At 49.0% G+C, this 20,815-nt stretch overlaps 1 protein-coding gene across 14 annotated transcripts in view; it reads left to right on the top strand.

Moving 5' to 3' along the window:
* The window catches only part of R3HDM2 (R3H domain containing 2), a 62,683-nt gene that overhangs the window by 29,291 nt on the left and 12,577 nt on the right, over nucleotides 1-20,815 (top strand). For 6 of the 14 annotated variants that reach the window (XM_075445810.1, XM_075445809.1, XM_075445808.1 and 3 more), the window contains 12 exons: nucleotides 6,239-6,437; nucleotides 7,588-7,629; nucleotides 9,843-9,929; nucleotides 11,514-11,640; nucleotides 12,754-12,832; nucleotides 13,582-13,641; nucleotides 14,322-14,462; nucleotides 14,850-14,958; nucleotides 16,131-16,226; nucleotides 17,725-17,756; nucleotides 17,855-17,908; nucleotides 20,244-20,476. In XM_075445810.1, the coding sequence (XP_075301925.1) occupies nucleotides 6,270-6,437; nucleotides 7,588-7,629; nucleotides 9,843-9,929; nucleotides 11,514-11,640; nucleotides 12,754-12,832; nucleotides 13,582-13,641; nucleotides 14,322-14,462; nucleotides 14,850-14,958; nucleotides 16,131-16,226; nucleotides 17,725-17,756; nucleotides 17,855-17,908; nucleotides 20,244-20,476 (1,228 nt within the window). In that variant the 5' untranslated portion in view covers nucleotides 6,239-6,269. The remainder of the gene's footprint in view (nucleotides 1-6,238; nucleotides 6,438-7,587; nucleotides 7,630-9,842; nucleotides 9,930-11,513; nucleotides 11,641-12,753; nucleotides 12,833-13,581; nucleotides 13,642-14,321; nucleotides 14,463-14,849; nucleotides 14,959-16,130; nucleotides 16,227-17,724; nucleotides 17,757-17,854; nucleotides 17,909-20,243; nucleotides 20,477-20,815) is intronic. The other 8 variants (XM_075445818.1, XM_075445815.1, XM_075445816.1 and 5 more) reach the window with 5 other exon arrangements.

Genomic DNA, 20,815 nt, shown 5'->3' with positions numbered 1-20,815 from the left:
CACGAAGCTGGCAGCACCTCTGCTGAGTTGCAGGGATAGGTCCCTCTGAAGGGATTCTCTTGTAGCAGCCCTGCCTCACAGCTCAGATGTTATGGGAACAGCCAGGAGAGTGATTAGCACCTTTAGCTGCTGCAGCCCTTTGCTCAGCAAATGTGAAGTGGAGCTTTCCTCAGCTGTGGACGAAAGCAATTTAACTGGTGTTGTCTTAGGCTTCCTAGAATTATTTGGGAGGGACACGTTGGAGGTGTCCTGATATTTTGCAGAATTAACTTAGAGGGCTTTCTCTCTCACCTGCATTTCCTGTCTCCTTGTTCATATAAGGTTATTTTCCCCCCTTTCCACCTGAAGTCAAACCCTTCTATCTGCATCATAATTTCACCTCTTTGATGTAATGTGGGGGTGGAGATTAAGATTTAAAGCAATGACTAAGCACTGGGAGCCTGTGCACTGTGCAGTCATACATCTGGCCTTCTGGGGGGGGCAGGGGGTGCTAGGTTTTGTGGGAACTGTATGGTAGTGAGAAATTAAACCCCTCTCTTCAACTGATAATAAAGCAAAGGAGAGAATTCAGGAGAGATTGCTTCATTGGCTGAGACAGTTGTACCTCGTGTTTCCGAGTAAGTTTTCAGGGCTTTCTCACTGAAGCAGGTGCTCATTCCAGCTAGAGCTTGGGACCTCTGGCAGGGAGCTGTTTTCTTCAACAGGAGGGAGAGGGAGTGTGCTCAAAAGGCTCTTTACCTGTTTGTTTTCAAGCTGAGGCTGCAGACGTTTTATGGGATGCCCGGGGATGCCCCAGCCAGCAGTATTGGTGCAGGCCGTTTGCATTTTGCAGAGCAAACGGGGAGCCCAAATGGAGCCTAGGAGAGAGATGTTTCAGGAGCTGTGTGGCCTTTGTTGGTCCTACTAGCAAAGCCTTTCATTACAGCCTCTTGTTGCATCTAGTAGGTGTACTTTAATACAGCAAAAATTTAACCAGCTGCTGTGCCCTGGCAGAAAAGGAGATAAAAGCCTGTCTGAAGATCCCTTGGTGCCAGGAGGGAGCACTGCGCTGCCTGCCTTAGTCAGTAGAACCGAGGAGGCTTTAATGCCTTGGATTTGCAGCACGCTCTCCACCTCGCCGCCTCCACTTTTTCCTGTGAAAACCTTTTTCTGCAGCATATGCTGTGCTCGGGAAGGGGAGTGAGGAAGGGGGAATCTAAATCACCCCCCAAACTTGTCTGGTTGCTCCTAGTGATAGAGCCTGTTGCCATGGAGCTGTGATTCCAGTTGGTCGGCCTGGAAGCCAATGAGCAAGTTGTTCGTGAGAGCATCATCGTTTGACCTTGCGGGAGGCGCTTACCCCGCGATGCACGATGCTGATATTCAAGCCTTCCACAGAGGGGTGAGGTGAAACACTCAGATGCTGGAAAAACGACCCTGCTTTCCCTCTTCCCTCTTACAGGCTGGTTTGTTCGTTTTAATTACCAGTTGCACCAGCAAATGTCCGTTGGGCTGGGCCAGTTACTCCTGCCCGGTTCCCCACCCAGGGCTCAGAACTGACTTTGTCCATTGGAGCAGTGTGGTGGGGACTGTCCTGCCTGCCAGTGAATCGCCAGCCTTGGGATGGTTATTTCTGAGCCCTTGGAGCATTTTAACTCTGTTTAGCATGTAATTGGATGTGTTTTGTTTCTAAGTGTGCTTGCTTTACGTTTCATAACCAGCCTGAGGGTGGAGAAAGCTGCTGTTATGGGTATGTCTGGGTTGCCTCTTAACAGCGAGGCTCTGAAGCTGCCTTTGTAGTGAAAACTGTTCTATTAATGTTGATCACCTGGGCTGAGTCTGGTAAGATTTTTACTCTGCCCTGTTGAATGCCTTTTGGAGTGAGTCTCAGAAAGCAAAAAATAACTCGTTAATGACCAAGGGAGAAGATGGAGGGGAAACGAGTCAAGATTCTTGTCATTGAAGCAAATTGTGAAGCCTGGTCAAGAAGCCTGTAAGCATGCAGACTTGCTCCTGTGGTCATGGCTTGGACAGGGACTGAGAAGGTGGAGGCCGCTCACACTTGTTCCCTTCCCCCTGGAAACTGAGAGGTAGCTTAACTCTCTTGCATGGTGAGACAAGCTACCTCAGATACCTCTGTCCTGTCACAACATGGGAGCGTGCATGTAGGCAGCTACAGCCAAGCAGCCATATGCCTCCTTTGCACCCTCATTTAGCTCGCAGGAGCATATCTGTACTCTAAGAAACAAGGCCAGGAAGAGAGTGTATTTAGCAGCAGGCTTTCTACTTTTCCCAGATTTGCTGCTGGATCCATCCTAACTGTAAATGCAGTTATTTATTCCCTGCCTCACCAGGACCAGCTGCTGCCTGCGTTGTCGTGGCTTGGCAAATGCAAATTGCATGTAGCAAGAAGGCAGCAGAGGTGGAATTCAGTGTTCCCCTTTGGGGTGAAGGGGAGGACGTAAATCTGTCCTGGCTACCCCTTCAGCTGGCCCTCGGCCAGCATGCGCGAAGCGTTCACACTGCCGCTGCCTTGACTGGGCTGCTCACTTTGCCAGCCTCCCGACCCAGACCAAAAAATCCATGGCAGCTCACCCACCTTCTGCTGCTCCAGTGTCTCTTTTCTGACACAGAGTTTGTGGCTTCCCAAATGCTGTATCTGTGTAATCTTTTCACCTCTCTGGCAAGGCACAGCTCAGTCCCACCCACCCCGCCAAGTCCTCTGAACTTCCACTTTCTCTGCGAGCCTCTGTCACAGCAGATCGTATCTGCCACCCCCTCCCTGCATCCCACATCTGTCCCGGGGGAGCAGGGCTGATTCATTCATACGGAAAGGAAATCTCCTCTTAGAAGCATCGCTGTTGAGAAGCACTAGAAGTGCACATCCCTTCTTTGAATTTTGTGTGCAGGGAGGTGTTCTGGAGGGCTGCTGTCAGGGACGGAAGCTTTATCAGGAGGGGGCAGCCTGCAAATGTCAATTCAGTGGCTCTGAGTCGTGTTTTCTGGAGGAGGAGAGGGAAAACTGATGATACTCCCCTTGTTATGCCAAAGTTACACTGCAGTGTGATGCGAAAAGACCCTGCTACCCTTCCCAGATTTGACTGAGGTCTGTGGCTTGGGGGTAAAAATTGGGTATGAGGTGGCTGTTGCAAAGAGAAAGAGCTGTACAAAACCTGCCCCTTTATTTTAGTGGAGAAATTCCCCCTGTACCCAAGTGTTGTATGTGCTGTTCAGGTGCCTCCTTCTACCTCCCTGATGTGCTACAGATATTCCTGGCTTGTTTATAAGCCAGGCTGCTTGGCCTGGACACAAGGCTGGAGCAGTTTCCTACAGCGTGGGACGTTTTGGGGAGGAGGGAGACAGAGTTTAGCAGCTTCACCCCCTGCGTAATCCAGACTCCCAGTAAGGAAACTGGCGTGCAAATCAGGCAAGTGTTCCTTTTTCCTTTTCTGACCTAGTTCCTGTCAGAGGCATCACAGCAGAGCACAACTCCCTCATGTGGGGACTCCACTGCCCTGTGCTGCCTGCTTGCTGGAAACCTGGAAGCTTGATTGGGGTTTCTGTTGGCAGCTGCTGGGTACCCAGCCCGCAGGGATGAAGAACAGACCCTTGCAGCTGGAGGATGGATGCCCTGGTGATTCCGAAGGGAAGCTGCTTCCTGCAGGGCTGCTCCAGGAGACGCCTGCCGATGGGGTGGTCAGTGTTGCTGCAGGCTGTCCAGGGGGACTGTGCCGAGAAGGGCTAGGGAGCAGCAAGTGATCCATGCGGTGCGAGGGTTTGCACTGAGTTGCATTCAAGAAGCAGATTGAGGTGCTCTCACCCTCTCCTCCACCTGGCATTTGAGGCCACATACATGCTTGGAAATCATTAGCAGCCAGAAGGGAGAGGTGTTTGCAGAATCGTCTTGCGAGGCTAACATCAACAGCAGACTCCTCTGGTTGCTTTCTGTAACAAGCTATTGATGGCAGCTGTCTTCTGCCAGGAGCCAGCAGTGTGGCTGTGGGACAGCCTGCTTGGTACAGTGTGACGAATGTGGGCTGAAGGAGCCTGGCTCAGCACTGCAGCAGGCACGGGGGGCTTGCCCAGTTATGTTTGTTCAACATTGCCCCTCGGGTGAGAAGAGATCCTCTGGCCCCTCGTGGTCTCATCTGCACACTTTCAGGTGTGCTACATGGGCAGTGGCTTATGGAATTAACAGTGGGGTTTGTAACCCTCCTGCTCCAGAGTGAACACTCGTGAGAGGTGGTTGGGGTCTTCCAGCAGTTCTCTCTAGTGAGAGGGACCTTGTTTTCATACGGTGCTGGGATGTGGCCGCTTGCCTGTATCAACCCAGAGCATCCCCATGGATCTCACAGGTACGTGTGTCTGCTTTGAAACGTACTGGTTCCTGCGCAGATACGGGATGGCGTGGCCCTGTCAGCTTTGTCCATACTAGCATTTTTTGCTTTCCCTGCAGCCTTTTTCCATGGATTTTCTGGGGTCAATGAGGGTATTTCCTACAGAACCTCCAGGTGCCACTTACTCATCCGGGCCTTGGGCTAAGTAACTTTTTCCTTTCCTGGTTCTCCCATCTGTGACTCTAAACTGACAGCAGTGTGTCTTGTTGCTGAGGGAAGGTTCATCCTAAGTCTAGAACAGGCGATGAGAGGTGTGAAGGAAAGCTAGGGTGACCATGGCTTCCTCCTTTTGTCAGGAAGTGACCTGTCCCATCCTCTCACTTGGATCCGGTGCAGTGCTGGCATCTCCCGGGCACTCTTGCTGCACGGTGCTGTGGTTTCTCTGGCTGCTGCCCTGCCACAGGGGTTTCCCTGTGCAACAGAGCATCTGCCCTGTGTGTCGTGACAGGTTTGTTACAAACCCGAGAACTGGAAGCAGTTGATTGCGCTCTCACTCGCTGCACCGGGAACTGATTCCAGTAGCTGCAGTAAGAGTCAAATACATGTTTTATGTTCAGCAGCCCCACCAATTAAAGGTTGAATTAGTTAATGAATATTAGCAGTTCCAGTGCACAACCAAGAGTCAATAAATATCTGAGAGATCCGACTCTTTATCAGCCACGTTCTGCCAAAGTAATTAGTAAAACAAGTTGTTAAACATCAGCTGTGTTTTCCAGTGCCCAGGCCTTTTGTTTGAGCCTTTCTCAAATTTAGGCTTCCCCTTTTCTTTTTGGAAACTTCTCTCAATGGGGCTGCTTTTTATCCTGCCTTTATCCAGCCTCCTCATCTGTCATCAGCACGAACACTGGGTTCTGTGCAGGCAGGGTTTCCACAAGTGTGTTTCTCAGTACCGGAATCGCTCTGCAGTCCTACATAAGCTGGCTTAGTCCTCACTCGAGCTCAGAGACGCCTGCTTTGAGTTAGCTGAGAAGGCCCACCTCTCAGTTCTAGAAAATTGGTTTGGAATTAACACTTAATTTGATGAATGGATGTGTGACATTCATTGCTCCTGTTTAAGACTGTCAGCAGACTGAGGCGTGTGTTGCTGCCCTGTCTAGATTCGGCTCTGATTCACAGGTGGTTTCAGGGGCTCTGTGGGCTGCCTGTGTTTTTGCTAATCAAAAGGAAGTAATTAAATGCAACTTTGTCAGGGAGCATTGTTTTTTCATCTTAATCTGTAATCAGACTATTATTGTTTGACTCCCATTTTTCCTGAAGTATCTAACCAGAAGCAGCTAGAGGGAAGATATCAGGGGTTACCTTATTTCACAGGAAGAACCAGAGCAATGTCGTGGGTACAAGGCTATTCTCTCACTGAAGATTTGGGTCACTGCAAGAAGGACTGAGCTTGGATTTGGGGAAAAAAATGCAGATGTTGTTGTTGTTGTTGTTGTTATTTGTCCTGGGGCAGAGCACACCTCCTCTGGTTGCTTATTTCACCTGCTGAATTCCCTGGATCTGGAGACTTGCTAGCATTAGGACTACCATCAGTCTCTCTCCCACATCAAAGAAGTTAGCAGGCAGAGTGCCTGCACTGGAGACCTCTGTATATCTCAAGAGACTTATTCAGCCCTGCTAGAGTCTCCAGAGTCCTGGTGAAAATCATGGAGCTCCTGCAAGGTCCGCTGGAGCCAGGGGCTGCAAGGGGCTGCGTCCAAGGGATGAGTGGGTGGGCTGTCACTGGAGTGCTTGGTTTGGGATCTTTGTACACAAGATGAGTTGCAAGGATGTTACAACCTACATGTGCAAGAGTTTGTGTTCCAGATAGAAACTCCTTCCGCCCCCTGACTCCCTTCTACCCATTCTGTCATGTCTTCTGGCAGGTGCCCACTGCTGCGTTGCAGGGCTCTGAAGATGTCAAACAGCAACACAACACAGGAGTCTCTGGAAATAATGAAGGAGTCTGAAAAGAAGGTGGTCGAGGAATCTGTGAACAAAACCAAATATGCATCCAGGTCACCAAGCAAGGAGGAGGTGGAGAAGGATGTTGGGGAGGAGGTCAGCGTGCGCCAGGAATCTCAGGTAAGTGCAGACAAGTGGGTAGTCGCTTCCACCAGCTCGCGGGTCTGGGCCCTCTGCTTCTACTTGGCAAACACAAGCTACTTGCTGTCCTTTCTGAAAGGTGCTTAAACCTGTGCTGCCACCTCGCAAGGGTGCACTATACCGTACAGACTGTGTGTGTACAGGCTGCTCTCTTTAGCTGAATCTGTTCTACTCGGAGTGGAATAATTTAAAACCTCTTTGAACCCAGGAGAAAATGAGACTGGCATGCTCCTGAAAGCACTGAGCACTTGTGCTCAGTCCCGAGGTTCTAGTCCCATGGCTGTTACCTCGCTCTTATTCCTTTTTTTGACTTAAGGATCAGTTAGTGACTTAATGTAAAGTGAAGGCATCCCAGGGAGAGCTTGGTTTCAGGAATGGTGCTTGGCCATTGCTTTGGTGCTGTTAAAAATGCCCAAATAGGAGGTGAATGCTTTGGGATTTCATTTCAGCAAGGAAAAAAAAAAGAAAATCTGTGCAAGCATCATTTGGAGGGTGCTGGGACTCATTTCTACTGCTCTGCTTTCGTGTCACTTGGGCTTTTGGCTTAGTGTCGAGCTTGAAGAAATGCCCACCCTCAACAATCTGCTGAATGCTTCTGCGTTTAAAGCTGGTGGCGGGCGCCAGGTTTGTTCAACCACTGCATGGGTAGACACTGGTGTTGCTCAGAGAGAGCCTGACTTTGGTCACGGTGTAACTTGGAATGGCAACAGGTTTCTTAGAAGACAGGGAGAAAAGATTAATCAGTGTCTCTTAAGTCAGAGCAGCAGTGTGTGTCTCTCATGATCCACTGTGTTAGAACCCCCTTCATTTCCCAGGAATGGTAGAAGACTTCTGATTTTCCCACTTAAAAGCGTGTCGTGCACCTCCACCTGTGTGCCGTGTGGTCCCACAGTTGGGCTGGTTCTGTCAGAAACAGAGGAACCGGGTCTAATCCACGTGAAGTTTAAGCAGTTTTTGCCCATCTGGGGCCTGACAGGACAGTTCTCTAGGTTCTCCTGTTTGCACATGCTTCCTTTGCTGTCAGCTGGAGATTTTCTTCAGAGTCATTTTACATGCTCAGTGTTGTGCTGGCTTGCTCAGCAAACACATTCAGATTCAGCTTTTTGCCTTCTATTTCCTTTCTCCGCAGAGGCGAACTTCAAGTCACGGACACGCCAGAAAAAGAGCCAAGGTATGACCTCTTCTGACATCCTGTCCTTCTTTTGGCTGTTCTGAGCCGAGTTATGATGCCAGCCTTAGAGTGGTACTCTCAAGTCTTTCTGTCCCCAGAAGGAATGTGATGGTTCAGGACAGTAACTTTCCATGCGCTGGAGTGTGAGTGCTCCTTTTTAACACACGCTGACCCATGAAGGAGCTGTTTGTTGCTATTAACTGCCACACTTCATAGACTCATAAAATGGTTTGACCTTATAGATCATCCAGTTCCAACCCCACTGCCGTGGACAGGGACACCTTCCACTAGACCAGGTTGCTCAAAGCCTCATCCAGCCTGGCCTTGAGCACTTCGAGGGAGGGGGCATCCACAGCCTCTCTGCGCAGCCTGTTCCAGTGCCTCACCACCCTCATAATAAAGAACTTCTTTCTAATATCTAGTGTAAATCTACCCTCTTTCAGTTTGAAGCCAGTACCCCTTGTCCTATCACTACACGCTGTTGTAAAAAGTCCTTCTCCAGCTCCCTTGTAGGCCCCTTCACGTGCTGGAAGGCTGCTCTAAGGTGTCCTCAGAGCCTTGTCTTCTCCAGGCTGAACAGCCCCAACTCTCAGCCTTTCCTCAACAGCAGAGGGGTTCCAGCCCTCAGATCATTGCTGGGGCCTCCTCTGGACCTGCTCCAGCAGGTCCATGTCTGTCCTGTGCTGAGGGCTCCAGAGCTGGATGCAGGACTCCAGGTGGGGTCTCAGCACATGTCCCCTCCCCAGAGCCCAGAACATGAGAAATGAAATTCAGATGTGTCACTGGAGGGACAGGGCAGTGCACAAACTAAAGTAAAACTGTCTGGTTTCACGTAAGGCCCCCTTTTCTACAGGGAGTACCACGCTTGCTCCCGTAACGACGGCGTGTCCGTCTTAGTGAAACCAAAACTTTTGCTGGTAATAGGCACCAGGACACCACTGTGCTAGAACATTGTTTGTAGGCAAAATCTCAGGGTAAGAATGCAGCCATTGTGTGATTTTTTTTTTTTTTTTTTTTTTTTTTAACCTTTCTTAGCCTTAGCCTTAACCTCAGTTTTTCTTTACAAAATTTGGTAGTAACTACTGAAGTGGTTTATCAAAAGTGACCACGAATTTTCCAGGCTTGGCAGTTACAGAAACATAATTCAGGAGTCCATCTCGTCCAGCTGGGATTCATTTAGTCCAGCCCCCTACTCAAAACAAGGACAGCTATGACATTTGACTAGGTTGCTCAGGGCTTGATTTTGAAACTGTGATTGAGAGGGCAAAGGTTTCTTCCCCTCCCTTTTTTTTTTTTGTTGTTTTTTTTTTTTTAGCTTTCACAAAAGTTCAGATCCAAATGAAGGCAGCTTTTGCCCTGAGGCATAGGAGAGAGGGGAGACCATTTATATTTGTAACAGGGTTTCTGCCTGGGTTTGTTTTTGATGAAAGTAGATGTGCTGTTTATGACCTACAGAGTGTTCAGAAAAAAAAAAAAAATTCTAATGGTTCTGTTTGACCTTAAAAGCCAGGACTCTGTGCAGTACCTGCACAGGCTGTGATTCTAGTTCCTGCCTTGTCTATACCTAGGGCAGAACGTGGCTGTGCATCTCGGACCTTTCTCCATATTGTTGATCCTGCCTGAGATCTCATGTGACTGGTTAATTTATTTTTTCCAGTTTGTCACCCAAGTGAGCCAATTGCCAAGAGTCCTGAAAGTGCAGGTTTTATTTTAAGCATTTCCTCTAAACACTACTACATTACTCAAAATAACCCAAGTCATCAGGTCAAACAGGCAAGTTGTCAATGGGATGACAGGTTTTTTAATGAAGAATAGTAACAATCTTCACTGCTAAAAAACCAGTAAAATAGTTGGTTTCAGCTGTATCCTTTGTTAATAGTTTTAATTCTTGCCAGGTGAGGAGGGGAGAGGCTGTAATTGCTCTGGCTAAAGAGGTCAAAGAGTGCATGAATTATGACAGGGAACTGTCTCACCTAAAATTTGGTTGGTTCAAATCCGAATCAAAGACTGAAGGAAGAAAGTTCTGATTTGCTCTAGGACACCAAGCCTTTGTATATTCCTCTTTGCTGCAAGAAGCTAGGTTGGTAGTCCTCCTCTTTAGCAGTTTAGTGGGCAATAACTGCAGGAGTGGTTTGGTGATGCAGCAGTGTGAACTTAAGTGTGTGTGTTTTGGCTGAGGTGTCTTAACTATACTCTTTCTTTTCCTTCTCCAGTCTAATTCAAAGCTTAAACTGGTCAGGAGTTTGGCTGTATGTGAAGAATCGTCTAGCCCCTTTGTAGATGGGCTGCTGGAGTCCCAGGTAGGCCTAGAATGAGACAAACTGTGGAGTATGGAAGCCCAGAAAATCCACATTTTGCTAGAAGTGATGTCCTGTCCTGGGCTTGTGCCTCTGAGAGCCAAGAGTTTCCCACAAGAGCCTGCTTTTGAAGGAAGTGGTCGTGCCTGTGAGCACTGCTCGTATGTGTACAGTCGCAACCCTCCTCTTATGAGGAATTGTCTGCATCAACTCACTGAGCGCCTACAACTACTCAAGTTGTGCAGATTTATGGCCCCAAAAAACCCCTGGTGTTTTGGGCATGGAAAGAAAGTTTTTATGCAAGCCCTTTCCATGCAGCTCAGGCTGCAGTGACTGAAAGCAGTCAGCTCACAGAAGTGATACGCAGTGCTCTGCAGAGATGATCCTCATCCGTGGTCACTGTGGGTAGTGACAGGGAATCTGAAGCTTGAAGGTGGGCACCAGCCAGGGAGGTGCTGAGAACCTGTCAGGCCCGGCAAGAGCAGATGGATTGAGCTTTCTCTGCCCACATAAGCTTTAGAAGCACAGGATGGTGCAGTGTGTGGAGCTCTGAGCTGGCTCACTGTAGATCAGGTTGTGGCTAGCTACAGCCCATCTTTGTGGAGCTGATGTAGTACCACACTGTGCAGAGTCACCAGCTTAGGTCTGTGGTGCCAGATCAGAGACTTCTACATTACTTTCCATTGATAAGGACAAACCTGGCCTGTGCCACTGCCAAGTGCTGCCTAGACCACCTCATCCTTGTGGTGAATAGGGTTCTTGGCCTCTAAGCCTTCCTTGTGTTGAGGCTCCCAGCTGCAGAGGCTGCTTTCCTGTCTTTTGTTTGGGTTTCCCTTAGAACTGTAGGGCCACTAGACGGCTTTTAAAACAACCCTAAGCACACATCCTGGTGCCACAGAGCTGCACCAGTGTGTAAAGGCAGAAGGATGGGGAAAGATCAGCCAGCACGAAGAGCAGTGCAGTTTTAACTTGAATTTGAGCAGTGCATCATCTGAGATTGCCTTTGACAATCCTACTGGTGTTTAACATTTCTTCCCGTAGAGCAGAATGAATCCTCAGGCCACGCTGGGCAGTTGCAGCTCAAGAGAGGAGGTGAAAAGAAACATCAGAAAGCCTAATGTGGCACAGGGACCGCTCATCACGCCACCGATGCTTTTTGCCGTGTGTTCTGTTATCTCCTCATGCCCTTTCTCTTTCCATGTTAGACGGTAGAGTCTTACTGAAATGATGCAGGACCTACCTCACCTTAAGCACTTCTGAGTCCAAAACGGAATAGCTTTATTTTATCAGCTTCGAACAGGGAAGCAAGTGACTTAGATTCTGAGGTGATCCAGGCAAGATGGGTTTTCAACAGTGCCAGATGCTGTTGAGAGTCCCCTCGGAGCCTGCCAAAGGCTTCTCGTTGGGAGGAGTGTGGGGAGAGACTGCTCTCAGAATGGGGCTTCTTACAGAACATCTCTGATCTGCAGCCTGAGTCATCCCCTGCCATTCCATGATGCCTTGCTCGGCTACCAGCATCTCCAGCCGTGGCAGTGGTTCCGAGGAGTGTCCAACTGACTCAGACCAACCTGGTTTGTTTTGTTCCAGGACATCATTCAGTTGCACGTTAGCTGCCCCTCTGACAAGGAAGAGGAAAAGTCAACGAAAGATGGGGCTGAGAAAGAAGAAAAAGACAAGAATAAAGACAAGACACCAAGGAAAATGCTTTCTCGAGGTCAGGTGCTCATTTGAACAGGGCAGATCCTGTCTTACCCACTTGGAGAATTCTGCTGGCCAGTGGTACAGTTGTTGGAAGCAGAGCAGTTGTCTCTGCTGGTGACTGTGCAGGAATGGATTGGTTTTGTAGCATCCTTTCTGGAGCAAAGCATGGGAAGGGAGGGGAGCGGTTTCTCTAGATTGGCACGTGGCCCAGCAGACTTGCAGGCTTCCTGCATAGTTTACACTGACCTGGTGGCTTTTTAAATGTGCAGATGCAAACCCAAGACCCACTGTATAGACTTTTGCTTTCAGTTTAGGTTTGATTTTATAAAACCTGACACAAGTGGCAAGAAAGTGAGGTTGCAAGGAGGCGAGCTAAGTTTCTGCTGTATGATCCTGTGTGTATGATTTTGGGGCACAGAAGTGACTTGCAGATACACATCTAATCTGGTGAGCAAATTGCACCTGAAATCCTTGTACAGACAGCAACTCTGCACTGGTGCAGATTCAGTTTCACTTACTGTTTTTTCTGCGATTACTTTTGAATTAAAAAGGGTGTGGGGAGAGGGGAAGAGCAGGGCCAGCGGGGCTTTCTGGTTAAACAGCTTGTGGGATCAAAGGTGCAGAAGTTGCTTGCACAAAAGTATGGTGTACCACACTTGCAGGGGCCTCCAGTAAGGGCATGGAATGTCCTGAGTGTGCTCTGAGTGGTTGGGTTTAGGAACAAGGTTTCCTTCCCTGAGCTGATCTGCTCTCCCTTTCTGTGGTGTCCTCCTGATGGGGCCTTGTGCTCGTAGCGTTCTGTAGTAGTGTACTGATCCTGCTGCCCACAGAGGAAAGGATATCCAGTCCCTATTTTACAGACTGAGAAACCAGGGGGTGCATTCAGAGCCTGTGCTAGAAACTGGACTTGAGCCCAGGTGATGTGGGTCCCAGCCTGTGCAGTTCTCTAACAAGGTGGGCTGTTCTCTTCCTGTCGTGAACAGTCAGTGTTGAGCATGAGGCTGAATTTCCTCCAGCAGCGACGTGAGGACATCATCCTCGTGTGTAGTGAGACACACACTTCTTCCCTTCAGCCTGTTCTGGTGTAGTGTTTTGTTAATGTGTTCTGCTGCTGTTGTTGTTTCAGATTCCAGCCAGGAATATACAGACTCCACTGGAATAGATTTGCATGAATTTTTAGTAAATACACTGAAAAAAAACCCACGGTAGGTCCCTAGTCAGTAAACCAACTTGCTTGTGGAGTGAAGGGAGGGAGCACCTGGCGACCGGTGCTTGTTTGATTGACTCTTAAACCTGTGGGGTGTGTGTGTGTGTGTGTATATATGTATGTGTGCATCTTGGGAGGAGGGGGGACTACAGCAACTACAGAAAGTACTTCAAAGGGTGTTTTACTTTTTGGAATTCAAAGAATGTTACTAGAGCTGGTGCAGTGTAGAAACAAAAAGCACAACTGTAATTTTATATACTGCAGTCAATCAAAACATGTGATTGTGTATTACAGAGAGAGAGAAAGAGGAAAAATAATTTGTTTAAATGCAAGCAGGAAGGAATCTTGATTGCTTTAAAACCCTTTCTATAAGTGATTGTCAAATACCAACCTCTAAACGAACCACTGCTGTGTCAGTAATAAATGTAATCAAGGCAAATGTTGGCATAGGAATAGCAAAGCTGGAGTCTCTGCTAGTGGAGCTTCCAGCAGAGCAGATTCAGTGTTACCAAAAGCCAGGCACCGTTACCAAAACAATAACTTTAAACTGAAAAAAATCTGGCGATTCATTTAGTATGTATGAAAAAATGTGGAGTTTTTTAGTGCGGAGGATATATGAAGCCTGGTTAATAGTGTTGCTTGCTCCAGGTATTTGTGACTTTGTTGCAGAGAGGGGGAGTACCAAGCGAAGAAAGCTGTGTTTCACTGTCTTTAAAGGTGGCCTTTTGCTTTTTCTTTTCTTGACAGGGACAGAATGATGCTGCTAAAGTTAGAACAGGAGATTCTGGAATTTATTAGTGATAACAAGTAAGTGATCATCACGTTTATGTCAAGCAAAAGAGGTTTGTAACTTACAGTTTAGGAGCTTGGGCACCCAGGAGAAGAGCGAGTGTCTTTTGGTCACACTGGTTAGGAGGCCTGTTCTCTTGTACATCCTCCACCTCCTTTTGGCCGTACACAAAGTTTCTGTGTATCATACTGATTTGGTATCGGTTGCTTTAACATTATATCCACTTCGAAGGAGGTTAGTGCCATTGTGCTTCTCCCTAGTGTAAATTCAGGGTGCAAAGCCCAGAGGCAGGATTCACATCCCAGAATGTGAGATAGAACGGGTGTCTGCAGCAGAGCTTGCAGACTTCTTTACCTAATAGGATCAGAGATGTTGAAGAATAAGTACTGATTCTGCCTCCTGTTCCTGCTTAGAAACAACCATGTGCATTTCTGCACAAGCTGGTCTTGTTTCAGGAAAGGCCTATTCAGCTTGAGCCCCTGAATTAGCCCAACTCTGTCTGGCAAAGCAGTGTAAGCCCACACTCCCTCTCAGTGTAAGAAGCAGCACTTGAGTCACGATTGACTGCTTGGAGTAGGTGACATGGTCTGATCTGGGATCTGGTTAAGGCATTTCTGGCCTTGATCTCTCTTCTGGTGTCAGATTATCGTCTGTTTCAAGGCTTTCTAAATTCCAATGCTTTCTCCCCTCTGCTCAGCAATCAGTTTAAGAAGTTCCCTCAGATGACCTCGTACCATAGGATGCTGCTGCACCGGGTGGCTGCCTACTTCGGCATGGACCATAACGTTGACCAAACCGGGAAGGCGGTCATTATCAACAAGACCAGTAATACACGAATGTAAGCGGGAGGAAGGGAAAACAACTGGGCTAGCATCCCCCTCCCTTCCCTGCCCTGCATGGTGCTACATGGCCCCCAGACACAGAGCCCTGGCACGGTCCAGAGCAGGATGGACACATTTTTTTGCGTCGGTAAGAAGGGCAGGTCCCCTCTCTAGGAGAGAAGAATCCTTCACTTCCAGTCCTAAGCATATGTATTTGAAAGCCCTTCCTAGCTCTCCGTAGTTCTTAAAGAAGGGGCAGGAGATCTTGTTGCCATCAGACAAAGGAGAGATTTAACACCACAGACATCTTTGCACACCCCCTCACTCCCTGCAAAGCAGTGGTTTTATGAAGACAGTGCTATGTCCTTTTTTGCCCTGCTAACAAGGGCTGATTCTTCCTGCAGCCCTGAGCAGAGGTTCTCTGAGCACATCAAAGACGAGAAGAATGCAGAGTTCCCACAGAGGTTTATCCTAAAACGAGACGATACCAGCATGGACCGAGATGATAATCAGGTAAGGGGTGGCAGTGGGGTATTTGCATACTTTGTGAAAGTCAAATGCGACTTCTAAACTGAGAACAACTCTATAAATTTCTCTTGGGTTTCCTGCAGTAGCTTTCTTTAATAGAAGCTTTCACCCTACCCAAGCAGCATCATCTAGATATATATCATGAAAACTTTACAAAATACTGTGGAAATGCATGAAGAATTTGTGTGGGTTCTATGGGGGTACTTTTCTGTACCCTGAGTATCGACTGGTGACTGGGCCGGGCTTTAAGGTGAAGCCTTTTGCTAAGGTTTCCTTGGAAATGCCCCAGAGCTGAGTGTTGCCAAGCATCTCTCCCACCCCTCCCTGGGCCTTGCAGCGACTCAAGCTGTGAAGTCATCAGGACCTTGCAGAGCTGCTAGAAGGAAACCATCGGCAAAATGAAACACTCTGAGCTCAGCAGCGTTGCCAGTCATCGGAGCCAAAACCTCACCTGAATCTCTGGTTGCCTTTGGGCTGTCACAGGTGGCACCACACCTGTAACGCAGAGCTAGCTTGCTCATCTGTGGCTGTTTTCCCAGCCTGTGCCAGACAGAAAGTTGAACATCAGAAACGGGCAAGAGACAGGAGACCTCTTCACCAGGGATCTCATGCTCTTTGCTCTTGTAGCTCCCATCTTTACATTGCCCCAACGTACCGCTGTTGCTTGCTTTGGGTCATGTTTCTGAACTTAAGTAGTCAGGATGGGGAGCTGGTCACTGCAATCAGTATCAGTTTCTGTTTTCCCCGTGGTGGCACTCTGCAGGTGGTGCAGCTACCCATGAAGCACAGAATCTATGACTGAGCAGGAGTCTGGTGTGTTGGCATGTGCTCTAAGGAGTGGCCTTTAGATTTTGACCCCTGGGAATAGACTGTCTTTCAGAAGCACATGATGATGTTCCTGATCTGTCCTTTCCAAATTAGGCAGAGTTCAGGCAGAGTGGTTGTGCTTGATCCAGGAGGTGGAGTGCACTAAGACCTCCAGGATGTTCATCCCTAGACATAGGTGTCCAGAAGGTAGGTTCAAAGGCAGAGGTTGTGTCATTGCATCCAGGCATCATGCACACACTGACACTGCTAAGTAAAAATATCAGCAGCTGGCTGTGCCCCCTGCTCCCATTGGCAACTGCTGACCCGCTGAGATGTGTTTGTCCCTTCAGATCAGACTCCCCTTGCAGGATGGGAGAAGGAGCAAATCTATAGAAGAGCGAGAGGAAGAGTATCAGCGGGTCAGGGAGCGGATATTTGCACGAGAGGTAAGCTTGGATGACTCACTTGCCAGGTACCCTCCTGGAACTTTGTCACAGAAGTCAGATCTCGTCGTTGCCTTTTGTCTGCATTTCCCAGTGTTCTTAGTATCTACCATTGAATTCCAGCTCCTAAGAAAGATGTCTAAGACATTGAGATAGAGGAGCCACACCTCCGCTCTCCAGTTTGCTCCTTCCCTAAATTGCCTGTTTCAGGGAGCAGTAGGTATGTGGAGTCTGACACAGGAGGCAGTTTTGTTCCTTGCTGCCCAGCAAGATTATAAAGCTTACGCAGTGGCATTTCTGGGATGACTAGCAAATCAGTTGATGAACCTGAAAGGAGCAGCAGCTCTTCCCCAGCTTCTCTCCAGTGCTGCAGCTTCGACCTCCTGACCGAGCAGTGCTGCCCATGGAGTATCAGGCAGGCCTCTGTGCCTTTGCAGGGTGAATCTGGGCAGTACGTATTGTCTTTCTTACAAAGTGTCCAGCTTGGTTATTGCTCCCTTGAGATCTCTGCTGCGTACCTGGAACTCCTCTAAGCTGGAGCTGTGTTCCTTGCTCACGTCTGGCTCAGAGAGGCTGTTGTGCTCTGCTGTGTTGGATACTTGTCTGCCAGCTGGAGGCAGCTCTCCACACTGTGCCAAGTGGGGAAACGATGCAATCAAGGATGATTCCAAGTGCCTGTCTGCCATGGATCATGTTTGACATCCAGCTCCTTGCCTGCTGCTTTTGAGCGTCTTTGGGTCAACGCCTTTCATTTTTCCTAATGGGAATTGCCATGAGCCTGTCCAGGCAGGACATTAAGGCAGCCACTGTGCCGAGTCCCTAGCCAAGTCACCTCAGCTGATGACTGTCCAGCTAGTTGTGATCATGGGCTGGTCTTACCTGCACAGGCGCCAAGCTGTCCAGACATGTTGGTGAGCAGCTCTGCCTGCAGTCATGGACCAGAGCAGATGCTGTCCCGCGTTAGCACAGCACTGGGTGGGCATGTACTTACCCTTGCTCTGTGCTCATGGGCTGAGCCAGTGCTTTGCATCTGACTTCCAGAGGCAGGGGTGAGTGTCAGGGGATGGGCTGGGCTGACTTTGAGCCCTCTGGCTTTTTTTCATGGCTCTGAATAATTGTGTCTGCATTTAGAAAATCAGGATCCATGTATGTCTGGCCTTAATTGTTCATTGACAAAGCTACCATCAAAGCTGTCTTAGGGCAATGAAGTAAGGAGTTGAGGACTGAGATTTGCACACTCTTGAGACATCTCGGAGTAGCGGATGTCAGGAAAGGTTCCTAATGGGCCAGGATGGAGAGCCGAATGGGACTGGGGTGCAGAAGGCTCAGCAAGACTCCTGAGTGACCGTGTAACTGGTACCCAACACAAACTGTGTCTGAGTCCCATACTGTTAGTGCCTTCTTCCTCTTTGCTTTGAAATTGCCTGGGTTTGTTGCTTTCAAAGTTACTAAGTCTCCATTTTCTCTCCTTCCCATCTCTATGTCTTTTCCGTGCTTTCAGACTGGCCAGAATGGATATCTCACCGACAGCAGGTTAGTACTGTTTAGCAGACACTATTTGTATCTCTGGCTTTCTCTGCAGAGGACTGCATGACTCTATAATGATGCTTTTTTCTGATGTTAACCGACAGAATCTCCAAAGAAGGCTTTTCTTCTAGTTCTCACAAACGGAGGCAGATTTTTAGGTATCTCTGTGTGACTTTTGTACATTGTCCTGCTGAGTAAGTTTGCCCCATGCATGGCTGATTGTGAAGTTATTGAAGTTGTATTTTTTGCAACATCAATTTGAGTCCTTTTTTGCTGATTCATCAATTTAAATGGAGGGCTGGAAGGTGGGAATGGCAGGGAGGAATGGGGAGGCCAGAGGATTCCAGCAGTTTTCATACCATTCCGCGTCTTGTTTCCCAAAAGGATAGGAAAGCCCTTGCCCTTACAGTGACAGGATCATCATCCAGGTAAAGTGGGATTGTCCCTTATCCCTGATTATAAAGGCTGGGTTAAGGAACGGTGGCAGTGAAGTGTCTCAGGCTGCCATTTGAACCAGAGCATGCTGCCGAGGGCACTGGGAACATGTTTGAGGAGCATTTTCTTCTAAAGTAGTTTTCCTGTGGATGAATGGGTAGGAAGGATGGAGATAGCCTGACGAGTCACCTTGCACAGACCCCTGCTGCAGGAGGCTGCTGAAGGTGGGAGGATAAAGAACAGGATGAAAATGAAGAGACCCTCGTGCCTGCTGTCCTCTCGTTTAATACCCAAAGCTCCAAAGCTGAAGCATTTCTGTATATGAACAGGACAGGAGGATCTAAGCAAGTGTAGGAACAGCTTTGCCCCTCTCCTTAGGCCATCACATGGCTCAGGCTGACCTTGGAGGAATGCTGTCGTGGAAAATCAAGTGTCCTCAGCACAGTTACAGGGACTGTGTCCTGGAGTCTGCCTCCAGCAGTGGTGTTCAAGGCAGGTGGTATAGTTTTCAGATCAGCCATGGGGCTGTAGTAAAACTCACCTAGCAAGTGGCAAAAAACCCGTTGCTGATGTGATTGCAGCTTCAGGAGCTGAGCTGCAGCCAGTGCTGCACTAGGAGCTTTTCTGACTGTTGTGTCCAGTCCCTGAAGAGCTTGGTTAACCTGCTGTCTTTGTGTTGTGGTTTCCATAGTGGGAGAGGGAGGATATGTGGGCTTCATGACCATTTTCAGCTCTGCACAGAGATACAGAAGCCCTTGAGGAGACTGGGGTTCCGTCAGTGGTGGTGCTGGAGATGATGTCTGTGTGAACTGCAGAGACTTGCAGTCCTCAAAATCCAGCATTCAGAGCAATACAGCTGTCTGTTTTGCTTGCTTGGAAGTCCTTTATTAGTGCTGCTGAAGCACAGATCTGATTGCAGAGAGCTCTCTGCTGATGGGCACATTTCGAAACAGGTTGTAGTAAGGCTTATGGAGAGAAAGGCATTGCTGGAGCTGGTAAGGCAGTGCTGTCAGGGAGCAAGGGTGTGGTAGTGTGCCTGGAGTTTGGAGAGCATTTAGACAAAAAGCAGAACCGTTATGCTGCTGGATTAGCAGTTAATGAACTTGAGGAGGGTCTGGGTTCTCAGGGGACCAGAGTTTGCAGCTGAGTCAGAACAGAGACCATGGCATGCCCCTTCCCCACACACTGTAATCTGGGGTGTGAGGCTGCGTGGTCCAGTTCCGTCACCTCTTTAGGGATATAACCATTGTACTGGTTTTCCAAAAGACGTATTTCGTTTGGCTCTCGCATGCTCCCAGCAGCCCAGGGCATCACCTCAGAAGTTCCTTCCAAGCCTATCTTTTCCTGTCCACAACTGCGTGGAGCTGCTGCCAGACTCCACCTGCAGCGTCATATGAGCATCTCCTCCAGCATTGCCTTCCTCACCATTCCTCCCCAGTGAAAGCCCAGGAACCCATTACTGTGCTTGTAATCCTTAGCTGGGCTGACAAACCAGGCTCACTGCTTGGAATATTTTGCTGATACGCCATAAAGTCCTGCTGTGGCCAGACCTGGCCTGGGGCTAAGGTCATCAGTGGGAGTGCAGCCCTGAGTGTAGCGATACACCAGCACGTAGCTGCTCTAGCTGGGCAGGAAGCCTCACCAGGGCTGGTGTGGAAAGTAGTCTCACAAGGTGTTGATCAGCCTTGTCTCAAGGCCTCTGTTAAAAGCTCACTGTTCTGAGACAAGGAGGGCTTTGGCAAGGGATCATGCTCTGACCCTGCTGGCATCTCTTGCATGGTGGGATCTGGCTAGGGAAAAGGGCCGGGAGCCAGCTCTCAACACGTGCCAAGGAAGATCAGCAGTATCTGGGTCTTCACAGTGCATGGCCAAGAAAGCTGTGACCCAGGGTGTCTGTTTGCTGTCAGATCCCTGTACAAAGTGCCAACGTGCTGTGTCACAGAGCCAGCTGCTGGCGGGGCTCCCCACCCCGGTGCGGTAGTACTGGTGCGGCACCTGCAGGTCCTGCTGCTGCCCCTTTGCCCTGGAGGTGCAGTCTAACGCATCCGGTCTCTGCAGGGGCAACCCGGACAGCTTGAACCGGGCCTCAGGCAGCCGCCAGAGCAGCACAGAGAGCGAGATAAAGGCGCTGGAGCCTCGGCCGTGGAGCAGCACAGACTCGGATGGCTCCAGCCGCAGCCTGCGACCACCTGTTACCAAAGCCAGCAGCTTCAGTGGCATCTCCATCCTGACACGCGGGGACAGCGTCGGGAGTAGCAAAGGCAGCACTGCCAGCAGAACATCCCGGGCAGGTACTGTACTGTTTCCCCTGCACACCTTCTGCCACAGGGCGCCTAGCAGACATAGTCTTTGGACTGGGAGACTAGGGCTCGTGATGCTCTAGTCAGTGACTCTGGTTAACATGGGAGATGGTTGGCATCATCCGAATGTATTCAGTACCTGGGCAGGGTTATGCCCGTTAGTTCATCATCTGCTTTTTCGGTACTCGCCATCAGATCTTCCTTCCTTTTAGTAGAGTTATCTAAGACAAACGACATTGTTTAGTCCCATACCCTGGAACTCAAGCTACCAATTTTCTGTTGTTTTCTCTCCCCTGCTGTGCTGCAAGTTATGTTGCCATTCCTTCCTGC

Source organism: Opisthocomus hoazin, chromosome 32 (genome assembly GCF_030867145.1).
Source record: "Opisthocomus hoazin isolate bOpiHoa1 chromosome 32, bOpiHoa1.hap1, whole genome shotgun sequence".
Lineage (NCBI taxonomy): Eukaryota > Metazoa > Chordata > Aves > Opisthocomiformes > Opisthocomidae > Opisthocomus > Opisthocomus hoazin.
Note: the sequence above shows the minus strand (reverse complement) of the source record. Positions and strands in the feature narration are given on the sequence as shown.